Below are 27,801 nucleotides of genomic sequence, written 5' to 3'. Positions count from 1 at the left end.
GGGAAGGGGGCAAGTGTGAGAAAGTTTGTAGTAGGAGGTGGTTGGGGTGGACAGATGGGTCCAAAAATAAAAAAAATAATTAAAATGAACTCTTTTCACCGAACAGACCATGATTCACGCCTCGTGTGAAACCAAAGGTAAATGTTGACTTACAGTATTTAAAGTTTTAAGGTACCTACATTACATATATGACCTCTGTTACATCACCTCCATCACCTTTCATACCTAACATATTATTTTTAACTCAAACCACAGTCTTTTACTGAACCTTACTAAACTGCTGCTGTCTCACAACATTAGCTACTTGTTTAACGTTGAATTATTTGCACCACGTGACTTACGTAACATACTTTACTAACATACATACATAACATACTTTTTGGTTATTGGTTATTATCAACTTATTCTGTTGCTAAAGTTCAAAGATGCATTTCCTGGACGGCACGGGAAAAACAAACAGACAGAAAGGCAGGACAGCAAAACATGATATGTTGGATGACGATGTGTTCCTATGATGACATTATATTGTTTACAAAGAACAGAATAAAATCTATTAAAGAAATTTTTTTTAACATGTTATTTTATGTAATTATTCTAGTAAGTAGTAGTAGTCTAAAACGGTGTTTCCATCCAAGTACCAGGAACTATTTTTCAAGGAACAAAGAGATTCCTTCAGTCTGTTGTTGTCTGTTACTCCTTAATAATAAGGATATAATACACTCAAGAATTAAACAGTAACATATGTTTACACGTGCCATTTTTGTGACAATACAAAGATGATGTTGCCATTTCCGATTACTTCTGGACGTCATCCTTAGCATAAATGCTCAATAAGCCCTGGACTTGGTCATCAGTCCAATTTTGTAGTGATATGTTGAAGGACCAAAAAACAAACTGGTCAGCAACAGCAGATTTTTTTTTACCTGACCAATCAGAAATGTCCAGCACTGTTAGCCCAACCTCTTAAAGTTCCAGTATTTTTTTTTTTGAGAGGCAATATTGTCCCTGGAACTTAATTTAGACCCTGGGCCCTACAGTGGAAAAGCATTGAGTTTGTCTAAAGATTCCTTGTCCCTTGGGGAAAGATCCTGAAGTGGAAACATGTTTTAAGTATTATCCGGCCGGTATTGTCTGCCTCACCTAATTTTACCATCATCCACTGAATTGAATGCTTTGCCGTCTACCAGCTGCCTTAATCCATGTGAATGCAACAGCATAAACCATATTGAAAATCTGTCTGCCAAAGAACAGACTGACGTCTGGTGGAGCTGGAACGTGACGCAGATGCTTCCATCTTTCCTCTTCCCAGTAAAACCTGGATCTTGGTAAGTATCAGAAAATAAATGAATGGCTGGTTCTTTTATTTTGTTTTATTTTGTGATTGGCTGATGTACATTACATTCTCAAAGATGGATATTCTCAGCGGAGCTTCTTGCCTTATTGTTCAGTCTGAGAGAAATGTGAACACAGAACTACTTACTGATTTTTACCAGTATTCAAGCTCATCTTTTAAAGGTCCCCCAAAACCTATTTTCTCAAACAGCTCCTCACAATGAGCTATGGGGTCCTTCACAAAGACAAAGTTTTCTCCCTACTTTCATGCACCAACCAGAATTTCGCAACATTTGAGTACAAATCCGGCAACAGCTGTGTTGTTGTTTGCTCATGTTGCCAAGCCACTGTAGAAGAAAGAAATCACACCACTCCCATACAATATAATATTGAATGTCATAGAAAAATAATTATTTGAAACCAAGTTTTCAGGGACTTAAAACCTGCCTCGTATCTAGAGTCTAAATTCTGTGCTGCAAATAAGGGCAAATATTTCAGGGATAGTTTGTATTTTTTTGAAGTAGAGTTGTATGAGGTATTTATCCGTAACCATTGTATTACCAACAGTAGATGGCACTTGACATGCCCCAGTTTGGAGAGGCAGCAGGAGTATCAGTGTAGGAAGCTAACATAGGCTTAGAACTAGACAGGGCATTGTAACTCAGCCTCAGTTTTCCCTGGTGGCCACTCGCAGTATTGCAGCGAAAAATTACCCACCGGTCCAAACAGTATGCAGAACTTTGATCTATGAGGGTTTTATAATTGTAACATGTTTCTCAAGTAGAAACAAGCAATTTAAGAATCAGAGACTTCATCATAATGTTAAGTGTTTGGGCCAAGCGGGAACTCACTGGCAAGGTTCAAGGGGAAACACTAACACTAATATTCAGTGGTTTATGTGCCAGGTGAACAACTTTCATGTGACTGATGGATGCCATCTTTGCATATACTTACTATCTATTTTCACACATCTGTGGAAGCTAAGGTGCTGCTGTGGAAAGGGTTAGCAGAAAAACAAATTTCAGACACCTAAAAAAAGGTCACAGCTTTACATCCTTTTCCAACAGCAACAGTCAGTTAACCGATGTTATATATATGCCAATCACCGCTCTCTGCAAGGCACGTAGACTCCACAGGCAAAACTAGTCATTTTACCTCAGAACATAGAAACATGTTGCTGTCTCAGTTAGTTAGTATGTTTGTGTTATGCAACTTCAAACAAACTAATCAGTTGAGGCACTGGTAGACCACAAAGTCAGGTGTTATGCAAGGTAAAATTACTGGTTTTGCCAAAGAAATCTGTTGGCTTTGGAGAATATTATTTGGCTTACATATAATCAGTTTCCCACCCAGAAAGGCTGCAAGGTTAACAGCAAGGTAAACCTGTGAAAATTTTCCAAATGTAGCATACAGATATACTTAATTGATAGTGATTTTTTTATGTGAATAAAATACGTTTTGCTGCCGATCCTGTCCACAGCAATATTTTGCTTAGCTTCTTACACAAGTACTCATGTTGCCTCTCCAAACTGACCGCCATCTACTGTAGGTAACACACTTGACTATGAATAACTTCTCCATGCAACCACATTCTAAAAATCCGAACTATCCCTTTAAAGTGGTAACGTATTTCTGTTAATAATTGCATAATTGGATTTATCCAAGGACTACAATATAATTTCAGAGAAAAAAAGAAAATTTTATTTGTTATCAAACTGATGAAAAAAAGGTTATGAAAAGTAACAATTATAACACAAAAATATGAATTTCAGGCAAGAAAAAGACTGCAGCTCCACATCAGTAAATGAAAGTGGCAGATAATGGAAACATAAATGGACTGTAAAATATTGTCAACTAATGATAAGGAGGTGACAATGATTTGAGGTGAGCAGTCCCACTTGAAGATAAACCAAAAACCACAATATTGGCTCTTTTAAACTCTGAACCTCCATCCCTTATAGCATCTTTGTCTTTCTGTCTTTGTCATAACTCTGACTTTATTCTCTTTCGAAAAGAAGTAACCCAGAACAAAAAAAGCCATGATACAGAAGGAAGGGCACCTTGTATTTGTTGGACAACTGCAAGTAGTTAAATATTCATGCAACTTTAGAAACATCTCTGGTTAGATCTCTAGGCTAACAATACATTTTTATTCTTTATGAAATATCAATATGATTCTCCACATTCTGATTAAAGTTTTTCTCCATGTAAATTAACAGTTAATAGATTTTGTCATGAAATACGCTGATAAACCATATGTTCAATCTGTACAATAGAGGTACTAAAAATTACAACTGTCATGGTATATGTACAATTTCCTACCTACAAAGTACAACAGCTAGCATGTAATAAAATATGTAAACAAATTTCTTGTTTTTTGACACAGTTGACTGTGACAGCAGATAGAATTCACACTTTCAACATTTGATTTATTTCTGTATACACATTTGTTAACAGTGTTGTAGTACTGCATTTGTTTCCTGACACCTCCATTAAAAAAAGAGAACGATAGGCAATGAACCAACATACAGTTTTGCAAAAAAGATAAAACCACCACTGGCTGTGCATCAATAATAGACCTTTTTCTTTAAGAGATAGTTTTTTCCATGGTTAAACATTTTCGAGGGGTTCAAAAAGAGGACGGGGGCTAAGTTCTGATCTGATGATGAAGAATTGTTTGGCATCAAAGAGAACATGGTCCAAGTTGAACACTGTATACTGGACTTTTACTGTACTGTACTTTACTGTAGAATTAGGATGGCATGCATTTTACAATCACTTGCTTTTTCACCAAGAGAAACGGCCACTTCTTTCCACAAAAGTGAGTCACTCCGTCTGTCATACAATGAGAGTAATTGTGGTGAATCAGATGCCAGAGCGGACAGATTCTATGAGATCTGCCCATGGCAATTTGCACACTTGGTATCATTTTATACACAGAAATAGTTTTCTTTTCTTGATTTTTCTTTTGTTTCTTTTGCTTAAAGCAAAAATAAGTTAGACACCACACTTGTATTATGTATAAACCATAAAAATCTGTCATATTCTGATATAACAAGAGTCCTTTTTTTCGTTTTACAATGATGGTGTGCCTGACCCCCTCTTGTTAAGCACTACATGTTGCTTACATGCTGAAAATGTAGAAGATTATGAGCCTTTTGTAATTAACAATTTTACAAAAAAGTTTTTTGTTCAATGCCAAGGATCACATAGCTCTAAAAGTCACTTAGGAGAATGATGTAGCTGTGAAATATTTCTATACTGATAACGTCTCTGACCAGATAGAAGAGTTAGGTCTCTAAAGTTGCTATTTAGCCTTGTCGGTATGCTTACAATAGTAAGTGTGCTTTATATTACAGTACATATCATCAGTTCAACTACTCAGCACAGTATAGGATTATTCAAGTTCCACGTTATACCATCATTTGTCATAGCTCCTCACAAGGAAACTGTAAATGTTCTTTTAGTGCTTTCTTTCTTCACTCTCTCGTGTTCACGAAAGTCTCACAGTCACACATAATACTCCTTATCCTTATTTTTCTGTTTCTTGTTGCTGCCTTTCAAGCTCTGCTGTTTGTCCTTCATGACAGCGCCATTGCTCTGCACTGCTGAGTTGGTTATGTAGTTCCTGCTCTCGTCCACCTGGTAGGAGCCTTCATCCCTGTTCCTGTACTTATACATGGCGTACAGGAGGATGAGGATGCACAGGGCAGCGGCCGCCACTATTCCGATGACCATCCCGGTGGTGCTGCTAGATTCACGGACCACTTCCGAGGGCCCTGGAACTCGCCTGACGCCCGGCTCTGTGGGGAGTGCTGTGGGTATATTACGGAACATTGGGGAGGTTATTAATGGGCCCCTCAGCTTGGTGCTGTCTACCTCAAAGGATGTGGGCAATGGAAGCAACACTAGGTCGGGCTGGGGTTTTAGCTCGCGGTTATTCATTTTGCCGGCCGGCTGTTTGGCCGGAGCATTGTGGAGGGTTGCGGTGGAGGCAGAGGTGGCGGTGGTGCGGCTCTGGTCGGCGGTTAGTGGTATGGCGGTAGTGGTAGCCCTACCGCGTCTGGAGATTGAAGGTTTGTTAGGTCTAAAAGTCTTGGGTGCATGAGCTTTGTAGCCACCTTCAAAGGCTGACGTGGACAAGGTCTTATCTGTTACCAAGGAGAAGGTCGTGTAAAAATCTTCATCATCAGTAGGGGGCAGGTTAGACTTGAACGCTTCCCCAGAGCCATACCCCGATATCACCAAGCCATCATCATCACAATCATCGCTGCCTCGGTCCGACAAGCAAGGTACCCCCGCCTCAGTGGCCGTGGACAGGGACTCTTTGGTGGTCTCAATAATGGTGAGGAGTGGGTGGTGGGTTGAGGGAGTGGGAATGAAGGGTGCACGAGGAGCTACAGAGGGGTGCGCTAATGGATCCTCAAGTACTGGGATGACTAACTCAGCTCCTGGGATTAGAGACAGACAGGTAGTCGTGTTAGAGAGCAGCATTTGGGAAATGAACTAAATAGCTACATCTGGACAGGAGACCAGTGCAGCAACAACTAAATCAGAATGCATGAAAATAAACTCATTGCTAAACCCAGATACAAGCAATTTAAAAGAAAATTGGCTTGTTTCTGATAAAAAAAATTCTAAAAGGCTTAAGAGGTGTGCAAGGATGAGCCAGAAAAATCAAGCAAAGTTTGCTTTAAATTCAGTTTACTCAGGTTTATATAGTTCTCTCTGATTATCATAAAACATAATTTCATAGCACTTACAGAAACATTTATTTGGAAATAACAGAGAGGCAAAGTCACACCCCTTCTGGTGGACCACCATTGGACCATACTTTGCAAAAAATGTGTAAAAATTGTACGATTGTACGAACTGTACGAAACACTGGCGATTGTTGGAATTGTGCTATGAGTTACAGAGATGATGTTTGTCATTTTAAATAATAATTTAACAAGTCAAGACAGTCACAGTTTGTCATAAAACTGTCAATGTATCAGACTGTGACGATACATATTTAGAAAGACAACAAACCCAGCTGTCACGATTTTTTCCCTCCAAAAACGTTAGCAAAGCTATGATGCCTGTGTGCTTTCGCACCAGGATGTAGTAACCTTTTCTGCGGCTGATGAAAGGACCAGGAGTTGCTGGATAAAACACTTCAGGTAAGATAATGTTACGAGGGGCAGCGAGACAACAGATGTAGCTCACTGAGCAGTTTCACGCAAAACTAAACTACAAACTGAGACTTTTTTGACTTGCAAAATTATGTTTTAAATTAACAAACATCAAATATGTAATTTGTGGCACAATTCAAACATAATCAATAAATAATTTGTTTCTAGCCGTAGACTTCGGTCCATATATTTACCAAAGTAAGGTCTCTGGGGGCATAACTTTGCCTCTCTATAAAGATTGTGCAGACCACAGATTTCTATCATAATAGAAACATTGACAGCAGTGTCACCGCTTAATGGCTCTCCAAGAATATTAGACCTCTTGTTTTTCAACCCATTTTCATCCCAGGTAGCCAAATACTGACGTTTTTGTCATGCCCCTCGACATCTCAGACCGATGCACAAGGTAACCTTTGGTATCTGCATAAAACGCTGCCAGAAAGCCTTTTTAACTGTGGCAGGTTGGTCAAGTTTAAGCAACAGAACTGCTTGGTTAGGTTAAGAAAAAGATCATGGTTTGGGTTAAAATAAATACATTATGTTCTGTATGTTACATGACATAATGGAAGTAAGCCACATGATGTTAAGTAACTTAAAAGTTTAGGTAACACTGACTTTTGGTTTTTCACACAGGACATGAACCCCAACCTTCTTGGGTTAAAGTCCTGTGACTCAAGGTCAATCACCCCACCTCCTCCATACGCAGACCTTCTCGCCATTTATACCAGTGCCCCCAAGAGGTTGTGATCACAATAATTCACATAAATTCAACCAATCCCATACCAATCGCATATGTGCGTCTTTTTTTTACTTTTTAACTTTGTCACAGGTTATTTGAACACAGCAGTAGAGTGCAGTTTTTGTTTTTCCTTGCATACAAATATAATACATAAATATACTACTTTTTAAAATTGTATATTTACGTAACATATTTTCTATTACATGTACTACAAATATCAGCTTTTTTGCAATTTTCACTTCCTCACATGCATTGTTTTGTTTTGGAAAAGCTGCTGTAACATCAAGCTTGGCTGTAAATTTGGCTGCAACAATCACCCAAAAAAGACTTGTGGAGGGGCTGTTACTACATCATGGATGGGTTTTCATTGAAGTTACCAGAAAACCTGATACATATCCTACAGAAGCTATAGCATACCATGTGCATTTGTATGAGACACCAAGGGCCGTAACCACATCAGTATTTGATGACCTGTGAATGAGAAAGGGCTTTGCTAATCCATGCTAATATAGAAAATTGTAGTTATAGTTCTACAAATATTTCTCAGGTGCAGAGCTGTTCTGGAGGTGAAAATGATCTCTTCAAAAACTTGGGAACACTTTGGTCATGTAACCACCTTGAATAGTAAAGGTAGAACTCTATAAAAACTGAATAAGAAAAAAAATTAGAACACACCTCAATCATAAAATTTGGATGCAAGTCAATAGTTTCTTGACATGTTATTGAAGCAGGACTGGTATTAAATTTTGTGCACATTCCAGGCAGTTTGTCAATAGAATAATCAAGCAGCCAGATAATTCTATATAAAGTCAACTCTCCTTTTTGCCATGTGCAAACCATTAGTGGGAACTAAACATCAGAAGAAAATGCATATTATGACCTAGAGTTCAAGTTAGTTGCGCATATTAGTTAGTTAATTACTACATACTGTATGAAGTCAGATCAGAGAAGCCCGGTTGCTTTTCACATACTCATGATCAAGGCATACAATATAATGGAAAGTCAAACAGACCAGATAACTAAATGGATTCTGGAGATGTTTTTTCACCCTACAGGGAACACTGATCATCTTAGTGTCATTATGCTGTCATCCAGCATTTAATGGCATTAGGAACCTGCTTTTTGTCTTTTGCTTTTTCACTGGGTTTCACTGTACTTATTCTTGATGAGATATTCTTAATGGCCGATTGACTTTTTTTTGGAAAAGTGACCATGATTCTTTCCTGAGAGTAGCTCTGTGACCAAGAAAAAGCTGTAAAAAACTATAACTTGAATTTTAAGATTAATCAATGTCAATGGCAGAGCAAAGTTACCTGAATGTTCACTCTGTGTGAAACACTGGCCTGAGTCAAAGATGTCATGTTATGAACTTTCATCCAATGTGCATTTCAAAGCTTCATTTTGTAGTTTGCCTATAACTTCTTACTGAAGGAGCAGTTAGTCAAACTGCTCTACACAATACAACAATATCTGTCGGGTCTTTCTAACAGCCAACAATTGACAAAAAATTAAATACTGAGGTGTAAAACCTTGCACATATTAGTGTAGCATGCACAGTCATTTCTTGAAAACTTTTTCCAAATATTGGTCCTCCATTTGTCTCACTGTGTGTTGTCACTGTGGCAGAGTGGCAGAGTAGAGACATTTTTTGGGGGGAATACTCTGTGACACTGGATTCCCATGGGATTCCCGCAGGATGGAAGTCAATTTCACTGGGATGGGACAGGAAAAAAGTCAACAGGAGCCAGAATCATAATAGTAATAGGTCACTTTTTTTGCAGGCACTTGACTGTGGATTGATGGGATTGGGCTGGGACAGAAGCCATTCTTCTGGGATGACTCTGTCATGGGATTGGGAGTATTTTTGTAGGAGTGGGATGGGACAGGGGTGAGAAGCCAGCAGGCTGGTGGTCAGTAAATACAGTTGACTTGCTGCTTATTGAACAATAGCTGTGTTTCCATCAAGATGTCTTGCACATTAACCAAATTTCAAGAAAATCAGCAAAAAAAAAAAGGGAAGGAATGCTCATTTCCATCCGCTACCACTTTGTGATTATTAGTTAGGTCAGTAAGATAAGCAGTAGGTGGTGCCAGTGGGAAAATCATTATTCTATTGCAGATGAAGATGGCTCAACAAGTAATTTAAAGAGTGCCAGCCGAACCTTATAAAGTGAAAAAAAAAAAGTAGAAAACAAATCTTTGCTACCTCAGAACTTATTTGGAAAGTGTTTCCATCTCCCATTAAGCCCATCAGCTCTTTTTCGAAAAAGATGACGATGACATAGCAACTTTTTTTGCAACATTGAAGAAGTTGTTTTGATTTTTGATTTGTCCATCAACCTTTTCTGCTCACAAAAAAATGTTGATGGAACCACAGTTAATGAATTGTCACTGTCTTTTCTGTATTTGTTAAAAATGGAGGATTTGGTGCGGTGATGTGGCTGCTTTAAAGTTGTTGGAATGGGCTTTTACAGAGCAGGACTTACCCAACACAGCAATTCAACAAACAACAAAATACTTAACATTACCACATGTCTAACTCTGTAATTATGTTGGTCTGTCTGTGCCTTTCAGTCTGTATGAAGTGTTGGACAACAAATTAGGAAATGCAAATAGTTTCCTTCTGTTACATCTGCATCATCCCTCTCAAGACAGGGGATAAACAGCTCATAAAGCGCAAAGAGTTGTACCAAAAAAAAAAGTTTGATTTACTTATCACAGAAATGTTATCTCAAGCAGGTATCATTGGAGTGAACATTCAAAGTGCCATTGACATAACAAGAACCCATCACCATCAAGCATGTGCATACTGAATCTTTGATGCACATCCTGAATTATATATCAGTTAAAGCAAAACTCACAAGTCATCACAAACACCAACATATACATTCACAAGCACACAACTGTGTAGATCAAACAAAGGCCATTTTATTCTATCATTTCAAACAGTCAAACACTATTAAAGACTCATTCAGTTATCAATGTTCACAGCTTGATAAGAGATGCAGTTTGCAAGCGTTAAGATAAGTGCTGCTTCAAACAGACATTTGATCATGTCTCTGATGAAGCAAATATTTCTTACAGGTGGTACATGTAGCATTGTGTCTTATAGAGTATTACTGAATATTATATCCAATATCAGTTTTGTTTAGCTTCCTATTCTTATTTTATATTATTTATTATTTTTGTATATTACAAAATATTGGCACAGTAGTTGGTTTTGCAGCTTACTGTAACTGTTTAATTTCTTATAATATTTCATCTTGTAAAATGTGCTTTATCAAAACTACGCTTAAGTGGTCATGTCAGCCTTTTTTAATTGAATTTAAACGCTTACTAGTTATTCAGCCTATATGTAGTTGATGAAAATGTTCTCGTCAACCAGTTAAGTGTCCTTGGAAGAAATCATTTATTGCATTATATATATATATATATATAGGAGTATAAGTGAGAGCTAGTTTGTAGATTGTGCAACTGTAGCATCCGTGGCTCAATAGCAAAGAAATTAGTTTAATGCACAGAAAGCTGAAAGCTTCGGAAGCCCAGTGAGGAGGACTAATCATTGGTTACAGAGGTGGGACTAGGTCACAAGTAAGTCTCAAATGTTTGCACTCAAGTCCCAAGTCAATTTCCAAGTCAAGATGAGCAAGTCCTGAGTCCTAAACTTTGATTTTCCAGTCCTAAACAAGTCATAAAGCATTCTTCACCAAATATAATGCTAACAACAGACCCTCGACTAGGGCTGTGCATCACTACTCAAAACCCGTAAGATATCCTTTGAAACAACCAAGTAGCAAATAGTATTGAGACTTCCCGTCAGACGATACCTGCATTCAGTTCTGAAAATAAAAAGAATATTAATATGTTCTTGCTCGCAGCCAATTACCACAAGCTTTTCTCATGAAGAAGAACCTTAAAAATATGGTACTGAATGAAGTACTGCATTGGTATCAGTATCACTCGGTATCACCAGCACCCTTGTACTTGCATTGATACTGATATCTTAATTTTTTTGAATACCCAGTCCTACCCTCAACTCACCGTTCTTTGTGCAACTTCAGACGTCGAACGAAGTTGGAGGACATTGCTACTCCTCCTCAATTTTTGTTGACGACTGCATAGTTTTTGTATGTAAATGAAATAATCTTTGGTGTCTTTTCATTACATCTGGAGCTTAGTAACATATATTTTTCACTTTTTTCTCCTGTGACTTGACTGGATGCTGTCTTATTGGTTCCAAAAAAGTGGATGTGGGGTACTAAGTGTCAGTTTCAATGAATAGCATTAATATTGGTTGATTCCGTAAATAAATAAGTTCCAAGTCAAAACGCTCAAGTCAAAGTCACAAGCCAAGACTTACAAGTTAAAAGTCCAAGTCTCCAGTCAACACGGATAAGTCCCAAGTCAAGTCCCAACTCCTAAACTTTGAGTTTAGAGTCCTAAACATGTCATAATGCCCTTGTCACCAAATGTAATGCCATTCTAACAACAGAGCCTTGGCTCACCTTTTTTTGTGCAACTTCAAATGTCAAACAAAAATGGAAGCACATTTTGCATATTTCAATTTGTTTTTTGTTGACCACAGTTTTCGTACGCAAACAAAATGATCTTTGGTATCATTTTTTCCCAAACAGAGCTCAGTAATGCAACGTTAGTTCAGTCACACAACTCACGTTTAAGAATGTTTATTGCAGGAGCAGAACATTGTTAGAGATTGGGAGGTTTTAACAGTTTAAACAGACCGCCAGATTGGAAGGGTGGGTTTGGTATGTACTACAGGGAAGGAGGCATGTTACATGTGAGTGCAGTGCAATTTGGGTTGACTAAGCCCTGGGCTAAGACTTGATTACTTAACCCCTTTTCACACAGATTTATAACCCATTGTTAACTTACGTCCAGGGCTATACATTTCATACTGCACTTTAATAAGCCCTGATTAAACGTCCATAGGAACGGCAACTTTAACATTTAGAATGCTGTCTAACTTCTCTGTAACAGTCTTTAGCCCTGTTTCACCATGGCACCTTTTAGCACACCTTTGGGTTTAGTCCTTTTATAGGAGATAACCCCACAAACTCGGGGCTAACGCAGAGCAGGTACAGCAAGCCCTAGGCCCTAAGCCCTAATAACAGACTTTTTAATCTTTGGGTTTGGGTGGAGGTATCAAGGATACCAAGCCAAAAGACTGTTGCATAACTTTTCTGTAACAGCCTTTAGCCTCGTTTCACACTGGCACCTTTTAGCCCTAGGTTTAGTTCTTTTTTAGTGGATAACCCTGCACACTTGGGGCGGACCCTGCTCCCAACAGATCCGGCAGGCCCTAGGTTAAAGTTGGGGTTAATCCACTTTGAAATGTGCCAGTGTGAAAGCTTTCTTAGCCTGGGGCCAAGAAGGTTCTAAGAATGCTTTTAGCCCTGGGCTAAGTGCTGCATGTAAAGCCTTTTTAAAGAACAGACATTTTCATCTTTGGACTTGGGGGGAGGTATCAAGTGTTTCAAAAGACTCAAGACACAAGTCACTGGTGTAAAGTCCAAGCCTTTTTTGATTTTGTAAAGTCAAGTCTTAAGTCATCAGATTTGTGCCTTATTTTTGACTGCAAGTCATGTGACTTGAGCCCACACCTCTGGTAATCAATAACTTGTTGGACTAAAGTTTAACTGACGCTTGACACTTACCAACCTGCTATCAAATTATTGGTGTTTCCTAGAAATTCAACAGTTCAGTGGTGTGAAATTGCTCATCTTGCTACATGTAACACCATGTTCATTAGCCGCTTTGTTTTTAGTATGACATACACAAGAATAAACTTTTCTTTTACAAACTGCATCTTTAAAAAAAACATTCCAAGAGAGTGATATACATACTGTAAAGTGTCAACTTACATCAACAAATTGCCCGCATGATTTAGGCATGAAGAAAAGAATTTACAAAGGAAAAGTTGTGTAAGAATGTTGGATAGCCACTTGGTACCGTTAAAGATCATTTTTATCCATAGATTGTGTTCTATCTTATAACACGACGGTACAGGGAGGCAACAACACATACATCCACACCACATAACATAAAAAATAAACACCATAATTCTGTTTTTTTATGTTTTGTTTTTTCCTGGTAAATAATTTGTTTTTACAAAAAAATGTGTATCTACATTTTTTTTCCATTGCAATAGACTTCAATAGTATCTAAAATCTATTCATGTTACAGTTTTTTGCTTAAATTGTCATTTGTTCTTTAGTGTAGAATGGATGGATGACTTTATATTTTAATATCTCTAAAGACAAGGGAGAAGGTGAAGAAGGGGTGGGACCTATGAACATACTACATAGGAAATGAGGGTGATGAGGGTGACAGTGTAAGTCAGTTGCCATGTCCATGTAAAGGCAGTACGAAGCGGTCGGGCGGCATTAGAGCTTTTGGCTGTAAGGAAGGGATGGGGATATACAAACAATGAGCAATATACATGCCCATCTACAGAAAAGAACAGAAGAACTCTAACACTGACAAGTCTGACAAACCCTAAACTGCAACTTCTTAGCCATGCAATTCATTTGTTTTTTGTCTTACAGTCAAAATATTATTCAGCATAGATTAATTTGTTTTGTCAAAATAGATTTAAAAAAATCTGAAAAATGGAAGATATGTGAGAAGTGGATCTGGAACTGCTCCACCTACTAATTTGTGGGCTTGGGCATACTTTTACAAAACGCCGGAAGTGAAGCTGATTGTGCAACTGTTGCTGTTTTGAACTTTTTTTTTTTTTAATTCGATATTTGTCAGGAAAGCAAGCTGTGGGAAATAAATCCCGCAAGTTAGTCACTGAAGTAGTTCCAAATCCCAAAAAGTCAAATTATATCAAAAAATATTTCACACTGTGATCTAAAGATTATCTGATTGACAAAAAAACAAACCAAACATACTTAATAAGCCAAAAACCATAATCAGAACCAAAATGCCAGTGATCAATTGGATAAATACAAAAACTATGACCAGTCAAAACTATCAAATGAGAAATGTTAAGATGAAAGAACAAAGCCATTTAAAATTTTGCACACACTGCAACCAGATGCACACAATAGAAAACAGACACTGCTGAGAGAGGCACTCGACTGGAGGACGGGCTCCTCTCTCATGTGTTTCTGGATGACAAATCTATCTGTAATGTTAGTCTTTAAACATGAAGCGGCCGTGCAGTCTGGGTGTACATCAGAGAGAGACGGTACTGGCTGAGAATGGGTTATTTTTATTACTTCTTTTGGTTTTGTTTTAGTCGTACTGCAGGATGTTGATGCATGCTTAAAGTAAGTTGCATTTAGGGAAAGTAGAAAAGAAACAACACAGCAAACTGGGGGGCAGGTAAGACTGACCAATGTTAGAAAAATAGGAGACGGACACTGTGTCCCAATCCCTTACTATGTTAATTCATTCATGTAACAGTTTGTACTGGCAAGAAACAACATGTGATACTCATGATGCAACATGTGTGCAGACAGACGTCAGTCAAACTGCAACTTTTAAGTGTAACGCTACAGCCAATTCTCTTTCTATTGTGACACAATTGTAAAAATTATCACCACAATCACTATTAAATATGCAAACTGACATGTTTGAGTATACATTTTGTCACTTTTCCAGTGTAAGTGCACTACATACCCCCCAACCCAACCCAATAAATAAGTAAATAAAAAACAACAAAAAACTGTAGTAGTATGCAATTGGGACACAGCTCAAGATTAACTAATAGCAGTGGGGAAGAGGAAAGAAATCAAAACACAAAACATATATCAATAATATTTTGTCTTGTACTTTATGTGAAATGCAATTTATTCTGGATTCAAGTATGATAAAGAGTCAAAAGACAAGCTTAAAGCTGATATCCATAACATGCTGTCACCTTAGACGGTCTGTTAAATAGTGGATGGAGCCTCTGGGTTTAAAAGTGAAGCCAATCCTGATGTTCCATAAACCTGCATTCTTTCTAATGGCCAGCAGGGGGCAGCTCCACTGTTTGCCAAGAAATAAAAGTCAGATTGTATGCAATTTTATGGCAAAATGAGCCTAATCTCACTTCATGTCTGACCTCAGAAAACAGTTTCCTGATGAGTTTATGGTCTCAATCGGTTGTAAATTATGGTCACATTTAGAGTAAAGGGTATGTTTTAGGGTGGAGCTAGCGTATGATTGACAGGTCATTCTCCATGAGTCTGTCCAGCGCAACGCACAGGGCTTTCAAAACAGAGTTGATCAAATATGAATCAAGATCTTGTTACTGTATTGTCTATTTATTACTTCGAATCTTGTCCAAAACATATTTTGGTGCACTGCTTAGCTGTAATATGAGAAAGACTGTGACCAGGCACCCGCTGTATTTTTCCTCTGAATGGACGAGCTTAAACCAAGCACCACTCCTAGTGTGTCACCCACCAGCTCCACACTCTCATCTAAATAAGGTAACTTTCGTTAAATACATAGAATACATAGAGAGAGAGAGAGAGAGAGAGAGAGAGAGAGAGAGAGAGGAGGAAAAACCAAAAACGCAACAGACTTAATGCCAAACTTAAGGCTTTAAAATAGTGATGGGTGACGTTATGGTGGCTTAACACTTGGCAAAGCTGAGAACCAGAACTGACCCGTTACCCGCAATTATCTCAAAGTCGAATCTGCACCCGCCCAGAACCATAATTAAACATACAAACACACTTGTCACGTTTGTGTTTTGGCACAGCACCTGTGTTCTTGTAGTAGTTGATGTGTTACCGTAGTGACGACGAGTCTCACTTGTGGTTATCAAAAACATACACATTTTGAAACTTTTTATAAGCAGCCAACCCCCTAACAATATTGTTCTCACAATCTTTGAACGCACCAAAATCCTCTCAAATGTCTGACTAGACCCTGTGTTGTCAACAATTTGTTATTCTCAACAGACTTAATTTGCCTTCATGTCATCAGTCGTAGTTATCAGCTTGATAATTCTTTATTAGAATATAAATGTTTAAAGTACTGAACAATCATTTTCATTTCTGATTGCTCCAGGGAAAAAACAAGTTTCTGTATTGTGTTATTTTATAATTTTCACCTGCTGCCCACCTGTAAGTAGATCATTTTTACCAGGGAATTTCTGTAAATATATTTTTTACCCTTTACACTGTGTGTCACATGTTGAGTACCCGCAGGTATCTGACCCAGTGCAGGACTCTAGTGAAAAGTGTGCTCCAAAAAGGGCAGTTGGAGGTGGAAGCTGCAGTTTATTTGAACCAAGCGATTTTTGATTTGATCCAAGTCTGATCTAGATTGCTTGTTTTTTGGCCACAAGAGGCTGAAGTTCCCTCTACCCCATTTTCTAAATAGGACTGAAAGCATTCGTGTTTTCTTCCAGGTGAGTTGTAATTTCTCCATGCACTCTAAACACGCAGTTTTTATCCTCAAGACTGTTCCATCACAGTCCGCCCTACTGTGCTGTGATTGGCTAATACTACTCTGCTACTACTGCTCTGATTGGCTGTGAGCATGAGTGTAGAGTGGCACCTGCGAGTTTAGCAAAAGTGGTTGTGGTAGATGAACGATTGAAAACAGGAATTTCATCCAGGAGACTGTCCTTTGTGTCACGACTGTTTTTTGTTTTTTTGTTTTTTTTTTAGGAATATGTTGACTTATTATTATCAGTGTTCAGTCAACACACACACACAAAAAATCATGGTTTATAAGAAAAATGGACCCTTTCGCAACATTAGAAAGGCTCTCAATCCCAGGCAATCACATGGACATGTCATCAAGGCAACAAGAACTATTCACAGCTCACTAATAGTAGCCAATCACAGCACAGGAAGGTGGGACTACGCAGAACAGTCTTGGGGTGGAAAAAAAAATCACACACACAACAGGACAGCAGTAGCCATCCTTAGGTCAGAGTCAAGTTTAGACTCAAACAAACAAACCTGGAACCTGAAAACAACGCCTCTGTCAAACCACACTTGTGGTTTGTCTTTTTTTTTTTTTTTACAAAAACTCCACCACTCAGAGGGATATATAAACTTTTACTGACTGAAAAATATTACGGATACCAGCTTTAACCCCGTACTGTCTTTTGACATATGATTCAGTATTTTGCCTAATGCAACCCACATGGTTTTTCCATGTAGGTGAAAATATAATTGGAGAGGAATTCCATAAGATGGCAAATGTCAGACTAGTCTTGACTCAAGGGACAATTAATGGAGACCATCAGTAGTCTAGAGGGCAGGAGACGCATTGCACACTTTGTGTGATTTCATTATATTTGTTTTAACTATGAATTGATGAGCAACTTTTTACACACCAGATTTAATGTGGCTTATCTCTTACCATTATCTCTTACTTTTACTTTTTATTACAGTGCATCATCAGCTGTTATTTTTCACGTTATATCTACTTTACACATTGTTGATAGTTTGTTTTAATTATTATATGACAACAGAGCACCAGTATCTGCAGGCAGATATGAACGATGAAGGTGTTTTATCAGCAGGGTTGCCAGGTTCTTGTGTTTTCTGCAGAAATAAAGTGTTGTCGCAGGATAAATTTTTTCTCAGCTGGTTTGTTGGACCTATACTGCATGCAAATAACATTAATATCTATGAATACACATCCGTATTTGAAATGAAATCATTTATTTCTACCTAAGCCCTACCAAACTGATTCCAGATCAGCAGATACACACACAAACCTGGCACATGTCTGATGCACGCCTGTTGGCTCTGGTTTTATTGGCCGCTGGGCTGGTTTCGATCTGCCATTGGGCTGCTTTTGTCACACAGACCTGGCAACCCTGTTTGTCATTTAAGGCACTACACCCTGGCTGAATCTGAATCAACGTGTGTCCTGCTGCCTTCAGACGCTGCCGGCATTTAAAGATCTGATCGATTAAAATTGTTTATTTATATTTTGAAGCATTATTGTGTCTTTTTTTGCATTTGCTGTAAGTACTCAGTTCACTCTTGTGGACAGGTTACCAGCAGAGTGACGCTGTGCAGAGACAGATGTGGTTCTGAGACGTCTACATATAAACATAATTTCCACCGAAACACCAACAAGCTGCTTTGCTGCTTCATTTGATGGAATCTCACACCTGTTTGCACCTCTTCTCCCAGCTGTGCATTTCACTGCTACTTTTTCCTCTTTCTTTTCTCGCTGTTTAAGCCCGTTTCACGTCCCGTTGCCTGATTTATGTTCATTACGCCGGGCACTGAAATGCCACACAGATGTGCTGTGCAACTGTTTTCTTTGTCAGCTCAGACACCGGCGGCATCTTGACAAGACTGATGTAAGATTCACTCCTGTCCCGTTTCCCCAGCGCGTGTCAACTCCCCAGAAAAGCAGCAATTTTATCACATAATAAACTCACATATCACAGTTATGTATTGAATTCTGTCTTCTCATGGGCGTCAATTAGGCATCGTATTTGGAACATTCTTATCTCAGTTGTTATTGCCTAAAAACCTGGGTCCTATTTAAGCGATCTAGACCAGGACACATGGTCTAAAGAGCATGGTGCAAGAGCATTTAGGGTGTGTCCAACTGTACTTTTGCTGCATAGTCTGGGTGCAAAATAAGGTGCAAAGGGGTTGTATTTAGTCGCTTAATTAATCATAAGTGTGTCATCCCCCATCTCCTTTAAAAGCCAGGTGTGCAGCATCTGCCACATCTCTATTTTAATGGTGCATTTGGCGAGTTGGAGAAGCGGTGAAACAGAACAGCTCGTACACAATCTCAGGGGATGCCGCAATGATCCACTTGTAAAGAAGTGCAGCTCAGCGGCATCTTTGACAGAACATGGAGTGCTTATGGACAGCTGGCATCAGTCTCCAGATCATATGATAGGACGTCACAGATGTCTGGCGCAGCCTGGTGGGATAAGCAACATTTTTTAACTGTACTGGTCCTCTCTGACCCTGATCCTTGTCCAGTGGACCTTCTACCTCCACCGTCTACCAGTCCTCTGTCCAATCAGCAGCTCACTTTGACTACATATGAGTAAATGCAATGAAATTTATATTTATGTGCAGCACTGTGTGTGTAACAACCACAGTGTATGTGTGATTTTCATCCTCCTACATATTTTATGTATTTTTTTGTCTTGCTACATTGTTTTTCTTGTCCTTTTCATCTTATGTCTTTTACATAATTTACCCCTTGCTACTCTTTTCTGTCATTTTTTTTCTTGTTAGGTGTTTCATGTTGTTACATCTTTTTTGTCTTTTGCATCGTTTTCTGCCTCATCATGTCTTTTACGTTGTTTTTTGTTTTGTTGCATGTTGAATGTTGTTTTTTGTCCTGCTACAGTTTTTCATCTTCTTACATGTTTTGTAATTTTTTTCTTATGTTTTTTCATCTTAGTGTTTCACATCATTTTTTTGTCATTTGTTGCATCTTTTGCATCATTTTTTTTCTTATTACATCTTTTTCATTTTATCTTGACTTGCTCATTTTCAATCATCCTTTGTCTTAATGCATCTTTTTGATGTTGTTACATCTTTTTCATCTATCTTGTTAAGCCTGTCATGCAAGATACACAAGAGAATTGTCTTTTTTGTTCACCTGTGGGTCCTACAGCTTTCAAAATTATTCTAACTGTCATCTGGCAGTGATAATTATGATGCACACCTTTGAGAAGGAAGAAGTTTCCTACTGCTTTTGAGAGATCTTTATGAAAACAGCCTGAGAATGAATTGTGGATATGCTCTCCAGTTTTATCTGGTTTAGTGTGGACAATAAGCCAGCTAAAAGTTCTTTGCATTTTGATCAAAAAACTGGTGACATTTTTGGGCCAGGATTATAAAACAATATTAGCTGTCTTATTTTATCAGCTTCAAGAAATGGACCTGGATGTTGGTGGGGGAAAATGCTTTTTTTTGTATTAATATCATGTTGTTTCAATGAGAATATCTCTGGTCTCCAAGAAAAAATATGCAACCTGTTTCCTTGCTTTTAGTTTACAATATAAACTATTTAATTGCCATCTTATGAAATTGATTGAAAGGAAAGGAGAACACGACAGATTTACAACAGAGAACAGAATCACTTGATAACTTCTCCAGACAAACCAGACAGACACACTGACAAAATTAAGACAGTGTGGGATAAGATAGACGACATTCGATGTTGCTGCGACCGCAAAAAAAAATGGTTTTCAAACTTAAACACGAATGCAGACAAAGCAACCAAGTTAGTCGGGGGGCATGGAGTCAAGGATCAATCAAAAAGCATGCAGAGAAATGATCAAAGTGGAAAATTAAAGTGGAAAATACTAGAATTTGTGGCAAAAGAAATCTTTTTATGCCATCTACACCAAATTATGTTGCACAAAATGCACTGTAACATTAGGGAGAAAGCTGATAGGTAAAGAAAGGGGCTGGAAGACCAATTTAGGAGGGTACAATGGTTTTCAAATACAACTGCCACCAGATACATGTAGAACTTCCCCTGTTCAGGACTAAAAAGTTGATGGCAACAAAAGATGTTTTTGCCAGTTTATTTGCTTTGAAAACAGAAATAGGTATGTTTTCAATTAAAGCCGCATGGAACAAAGCCGCATGGTACCCCAGAATATAAGTGGAAACAATTATCACCCACCAAAACGTCATGCCACACATGATGAGGCCAAAATACAAAAATGGGTTTTTGGATAATTGGCGAATAGACGGGAATGATCGACAACAAAATTTTAGAAAAGACAAAACGAAACAGGAATAGCATTGACTCCCAAAATGATACAACAAAGGAAATTTCAAAATCAAAGCATGCCGCTGTCAACGTCAAAGTGATGTTAGGGTTAGAAATGTTGTGAATTTCTGTGTAAACACATGATTGGATGACTGGGGCCCTGTCTTTGTCTTTCTTCACAAATCCCCATGAATCTCAGGCTACACAGCACAGGTTTAAACCCATTTACACCACAACCTTTCACATACTCTTTGAAAGAATTTGGGAATGACCTTAAAGAGGGAGAACCTACTCATGGTCAGCAGAACAGCACTAAAATTCTCACAAATCACATTCCTGAATGGTAGCATTAGGAATTAACCTACAAATGTCTCACCTGAGAGAAATCACAAGCTATGATGTTTGACACAAAGCAAAATACTTGTTTTCTTATAAAATATCACAGACTCCAACTCAGCCAAACTCAGTTCACCCACCTTTTGATTTGCAAAATAGCTCAAGATCATTTTATATGTAAATATTCTTGAAGTATAAGTCTGGTTGTATGGGGAATGGGTGAAACATTCTCACTCCCAGTCCATCAAAGCTTGGTCAGTGGCCTTTGCGTCAAACTGTGATGCTTAGGTACCCTTCTAGTATCAGTTATGTACATGTGGGGCTCCACAATCAAGTTATCAGTTATAAACTAGAAACTACTTGGCTATGTTTAGGCATCAAAACTACATGGCTAAGTTTAGGCAGCAAACTTTTTGGTGAGGTTTGGGCTACTTGGTTAGGCAATAAAACAACTTGGTTAGATTTGGGCATCAAAACTATTTGGTTAGGTTTAGGCACCAAAACTGCTTGGTTAGATTTGGGCTACTTGCTTAGGCCACAAAATGACTTGGTCAGGTTTAGGGGGAAAAAAACTACTTGGTTAGATTTAGGCACAAAGGGTGCTTGGTTAGATTTGGGCAACCAAGGCACTTTGTTAACTATAGGCACAAAAGGTACTTGGCTAGGTTTATGCAACACAACTACTCTGTTAGGTTTAAGTTAAAATCAGGCAATAAAACAACTTGGTTAGTTTTAGGCACAAAAACTACTTTTTCAAAATCTACTTTTTAGTTTGGGCTTCTTCGTTAGGCACCAAGACTACTTGGTTAGATTTTGTCACCAAAACTATTTGGTTAGGTTTGGGCTACTTGGATGGGCAACAAAGGTACTTGGTTAGGTTTAGGCAGCCAAACTATTTGGTTAGATTTATGCTACTGAAGTACTTGGTTAGGTTTATGTGACAAAACTATTTGGTTAGGTTTGGACACCAAAACTATTTGGTTAGATTTATGCTACTGAAGTACTTGGTTAGGTTTATGTGACAAAACTATTTGGTTAGGTTTGGACACCAAAACTATTTGGTTAGATTTTGGCACAAAAAGTTCCTTGGTAAGGTTTCAGCAACTGAACTGCTTGGTTAGGTTTGGGCTACTTAGCTAGGGCACAACATTACTTGGTCAGGTTCAGGCACAAAAACTACTTGGCTAGATTTAGGCACGAAGGGTACTTGGTTAAGTTTGGGCAACCAAGGCACTTAGTTAACTACAGGCACAAAAGGTACTTGACTAGGTTTAGGCAAGTTAAACAGAAGCTGATGTTGATTACTGGTTTCATACAGGACACAAAGCCCACTCCCCTGGGTGAAAGTCCTGTGTCTGTACATCAAGACATAACACTTGAGGGGCACCTCCAGAAATGATCCTAGAGGTTACCTACAACATCATAGTTTGAAGCCTCGGGCTGCTGACCAAGCTGCCATATCTGCCTTTGGGAGTGAGAACAGGTTGGAATAGAGCCTTAATAGAAAAGAAAGTAATGCTTTCCTGAAAATGCATGAGGAATAGTATAACATTATATATTATTTTATATAATCTGAAAGAAACTAAGGAGAGTGTGTAGAGTAAAGGTAACAGGAAGATTTTTTGCAGGTACTGACCAGCGTGTCTTTATGCCATTTACACCCAACAGCAGCTATTTAAAGGTGTTGTATTTGCTTTCTGAATGGATATCATGAATTAAATTATTTGTTAGCACTCAGAGCATTCAAATAAGCATTATTTTGAAATGTTATGCTACAGAAACAGGCTGTTGTGAACATGTTAGAACTACAAGCCCTTCAGTATGGCAGCGACAACATGACTGCTTGCTGTTTCCTACAAAAATAAAGTTGCTAAAATACGGAAATTCCCAAATTCTTTCAAACTGATTCTCTCAGTTATCACAATGCTTAAACATTTTAGAATTTGTTATACTTAGATACAAAAAAGACAGAATAACAAATACACCTAAAAGCAAAAGAATGACCCAAAAAAAGGAAAAACTTGTACACAGAAATTCAATGATATCTGTTCTCTATTACCAATGCAAGCCTCTAAACATGGAAAAACACAAATGAAAACAAAAAGTAAAATATGTCACTGGAGTCCAGACGACACACTGCATTTTAGCAGAAAACACATGTTAAAAAAAAAGTGTGTCAAAATGTGTGGTTTCAAAATGAAAATCAGTGGAGCAGTGAATGGCAGGAGCAGTGGACTCAAACACAATGTGGTACATTTTGCAGCATCAGTGCAGAGAACATGGTTCACCGTCATACAAATTTTGCACATTTGTGATGACATGTACTAACCCTTATTATTCCTCTCAGCAGACAAAGTTTGTATGTATATTGGCGACCATGTTAACCACTTTGGAAGACCCCATGTGCAAGTGTAGCTCATGATATTAATGGCCTGTGTCGTCAACTAGCAACATATTGAATGAACTTTCTGTATGACTGATGTACCAGTTCAAATATTTTCAATTTGAATTTGAACTTTGCATTTAACAATCCAGCTTGCCTTGGATTGGGTAATGTGAGGTGCAGCTTGCTATGCTTGCTGTCACTACATAGGTAGTTTTATGAAGTTACACTTTGTCTAACCATGGGGGTGTGATGCTTTGAGGATACCTCGATCCTCCGGTGCAGATGAGCGAAAGCACAAAGAAAGCAAGCAAATGCAAACTAGCCTAGCCCACCTGTATGGCTAGTTTCACACTCGTCCAGGTCTTCGTCATCACTCGAACACTCTGCAGATGACCCGTTGTCATCTGATGTATGCTTCTTGGGCAGAACGTTGGTCATTGGAGGGAGGACACGGCCACAGAAAAGATACCCAAACACAAAGAGGCACCAGAGAAAAAGACACACAGAAACAAGGGAAAATACACAAAACAAGTTAGGAGGTGAGCATGAAAGTTCATTTTAGACCTTGGAAACTGTAGTTTAACAAAAAGATCTTAACTCAAGGTTCACTTGTCATTTTTTCAGAGCATTCAACTATCAATCTCATTCTCCCTCATATTTCATGCGAGTTTGCTCAGTTATCATGAAGACTGCTCAGCATTAACCACAATTTAGAAATATCACACTACTGACAAGCCACCATGGGGTGGTAAGATACTGCAGAAACTGCTGTGTTCACGTTTTGTCTTTTTCTGTTCCCTTTTGTTTTACACTTAAATATGCATTCAGTGAATAAATCGATGCTTCAAAAATTTCAACAAGCCATATGAGGAGCAGTAACAATTCAAGCTCAAGAGTTGATCGACACATCCTCCTACTCTTCATGATCCAACTTTAAACATATTTTGTGTTGATTTACTGTTTATTTTTCTTACGTGAACCTGTTGAACCCAGTGTGGCCACCCGAAGGTGTAGAATTGGGTAGGGACTGTAGGGGCGCATCCTTTTCAAGATCTATGGAGTACTTAACTGTCCACTGTCCATATAACAACTGTTGTCCCTCCAGTTTTAGTCTTTAGGGGCAGGACACTGACTGGCTTTTACTATGCTTGTGGGGACAGTCGCCATAAGCAAAACGACTTTATCGTCCCCACCAACTGTGACATGTTATGTCCATCCTTGTGGCTATGTTCACAAGGTGGGGCAATGTTGGACTAATGTTGCATTTTTGAGGGACAGTCAAGAGAAACTGTGCCAGTCAATTTGAAGCCAACAAATTAATGGTCGGATGCAGGAGTGTGTACGTGTTTTGCTACAGTACATAAATGTACTTGACAGACATGCCCTGAAGCTAATTGATATAGCTACACGTTAAAAAGAAATGTTTAAACTGCAACATTGTGTAATTATGACTGGCAATGAGCAGTTAGCTTGCTCAGGCCATATTCACAGGTAACATTACACTTAGCGTCACTTCACTGAATTGCTTCATTTTAAATAAAAGAATGATGCTAATGGTGCTAATACCACCACCGTTTAGCCAACTTAAATAACTACAAGGGGAATTCCATCGTTGAAATTTGTGTACAATGTTTTACAAAAATTAGTCAATAGACTACATTACATTCCTTTGAATTAGGTTTTAATGAGGACAGACTTTTCTGGTCACTATATACTGAGCAAAACAGTTGACAACCATTTACAGAGCAAAATAAGTTGGGCCAGAGGGGGATGCAATGTTACATAAAGCTGCAACTGATGACTATTTTCATATCTCATTAATAAGTTGATTATTTTCTCGATTGATCAATTAATAGGTGTTTGCCTGTAAAATATCAGAAAATGGTAAAAATGCTGACCAGTGTTTCTCAAAGCCCAACAACCCCAAAAAATATTCAGTTTACTGTCATACAGAATTAAAAAAAACAAAACAAAACAAAAAAAACTGAAAATATTCACATTTAGAAGCTGTAACCAAAGAATTTTGACTTTTTTCTTTGAAGATTATCCAAACCGACTACCAAAGTCATTGCCAGTTAATTTAGTAACAGATGAATAATCAGTGAATCAAATAATCAATTAATCGTTGCAGCTCTAATGTTATGCACCAACCAAAGGTCTACTCCCACAGGCACTTTGTCTTGATCCACTCCTTGGACGGGCTGCACACATGACTTCTCTATCCATTGACTGGTTTCTTTGTTCAGTGCTCCAATAGACTACAAGAGGGCCAGTTTTCAGTTCCCAACAACATAACCGATTCTCTGCAGCACCAATAAGAATCCACTCAAACCTTCTGTTCTACATGCATCCCACAGGAGTTAACCTGTATTACGTCTTACTGTACATACATTTGTAGCTGTTTCTTATTTTCCTTCAGTGTGTATTATCAGTATGTCTTCTGGCACTCGATTCCCTATATGTATAGTTATAATGGAAGTCTCTCCATACCTGTATAGTTGAGGAGGATCTGTGTTTCCGTGTGGTGGTGGTGGACATCATGGTGGTAGTCTCAATGAAGGTAGTGGACATCTCTGGAGGCATGGCCGTGGTCCTAGCGGAGCCTGCCACACTTGGCACGTCACCTACCAACCTCACACTGCCATTTATCTTGATGTAAGGGTTGGCCTCGGCAGCCATGTTCAACACCTTGAGGCCATTGTAATAAAGGCCAGACAGTTGACCCTGAAAGGGCCGGCTGCGATCACTACCACCGATTGCGACTGTTGCTTGGGTGTTGAAAATTGTTAACTGCCGTCCTATAGAGGAGACATCCAGATGTAAGGTATTTTCAACAGAGAAAAGCACCTTGTGATATACCTTTGTAGTTGCGCTATTCATTTACAACAAGACAGAGAGCCTTACTTTATGATAGTGCAAGGACCAGTGGAAGTAGTGCTTCAACAGTTCAATTTTGTTGTTTGTTTGTTGCTGTGTGGTACTTTCTAGGGTTCAAAGTAATGTTTTTAGGGTGTGCCCAAATTCCCAAATTCAATTTTTACTCGTGGTTATTTTATTTGCTTGCAGTCATGATACGCTGTGGTATTCAGTTTTGTGATTACCTAGCTTCTGCATTCATGTTTTGTACAAGGACCGGTTCTCTGAGAGTTTATGCTGCCTTATTGAAGAAAGCTACCATAGTACAAATCAATAGCAGAGTAACCCGAAAACTAATCCTAACCCCCAAACCCAGAGAACCAATATGTAGCACATCTTGATAGGTGTCATGGATTGGCACAACACCAGCAAGGCCCTGGAGGTGGGGTTGTCTCATCTGGCATCGCATCTTATGGCACTCCCAACAACATTTTTCAGATGCTTGACGCATCTTTGTAAAAAAGATCCTCTTTTACTTGCCTTGCTTTAAAACCTGCAGCAAACTGTGCAATCCATAGTTGGAATTTCACCCACATCTTTTTACACCAACCTCATCCCAGGATAACTGAAATGTTACCTGTCACCATTTTCTCACGAGTGCCCCATCAGTACTGCATAGGTGCAGCTCTTAACAGAGATGAGACGGAAGCAAGATGGCTCACTCCTTAGCTATTTCCATCATCAGCTTTAGAAGAAACAACGTGCCTGATCAGGCAATTGAGGGCCTAGATTTACTAGCTCAACGTGGCACTTTATTTGCTCCAGGCAACTGGGCAGTCCATTTTGTTGAGCACTGCTTTGGTCCCCAGCACAGTGGGCACTGTGCAGAGGTTTGAAGTTCACTCTAACAATGAAGTGAGTTGTTGGTATTTTTGATGCCATTACACTTGGCTTACCCGTGTCTTTACCTTGATTTAATTACCAGCAAATGACACTGGACTTCATAAATTTCGGTGCATCAGTGATGATATGATGTGACAATTCAGAGCGTGAGATACAGCAGAATTATGACTGAAGTAGTGTCGGATGTGTGCTACTGTATAAATGCTTTCAATGCAGGTGGTTTCAAAGTTTTCAAAGCATTTTTCTCATATTCAGTTAAGGCAACACAGTCTGTAGCCGAGACCAACCACTTTGGACTAGTCGTTGCACTTTCATAACTAAAATAGGACCCTAAGACTCATAAAATACATGAATACGTGTGCAAAAACCTAAAATGA

At 38.6% G+C, this 27,801-nt stretch overlaps 1 protein-coding gene across 1 annotated transcript in view; it reads right to left on the bottom strand.

The window, feature by feature from the left end:
* Positions 1-3,010: 3,010 nt before the first annotated feature.
* Positions 3,011-27,801, bottom strand: part of LOC146311340 (neurexin-3a-like) — a 152,880-nt gene continuing 128,089 nt past the window's right edge. The window contains exons 18-20 of the mRNA XM_084743001.1: positions 26,156-26,463; positions 23,998-24,082; positions 3,011-5,783 (exon numbers count right to left, since the gene is read on the bottom strand). Coding sequence (XP_084599127.1) covers positions 4,843-5,783; positions 23,998-24,082; positions 26,156-26,463 — 1,334 coding nt within the window. The 3' untranslated portion in view covers positions 3,011-4,842. The remainder of the gene's footprint in view (positions 5,784-23,997; positions 24,083-26,155; positions 26,464-27,801) is intronic.

Source organism: Lutjanus erythropterus, chromosome 18, assembly GCF_056507025.1.
Source record: "Lutjanus erythropterus isolate fLutEry1 chromosome 18, fLutEry1.hap2, whole genome shotgun sequence".
Taxonomy (NCBI): domain Eukaryota; kingdom Metazoa; phylum Chordata; class Actinopteri; order Lutjaniformes; family Lutjanidae; genus Lutjanus; species Lutjanus erythropterus.
Note: the sequence above shows the minus strand (reverse complement) of the source record. Positions and strands in the feature narration are given on the sequence as shown.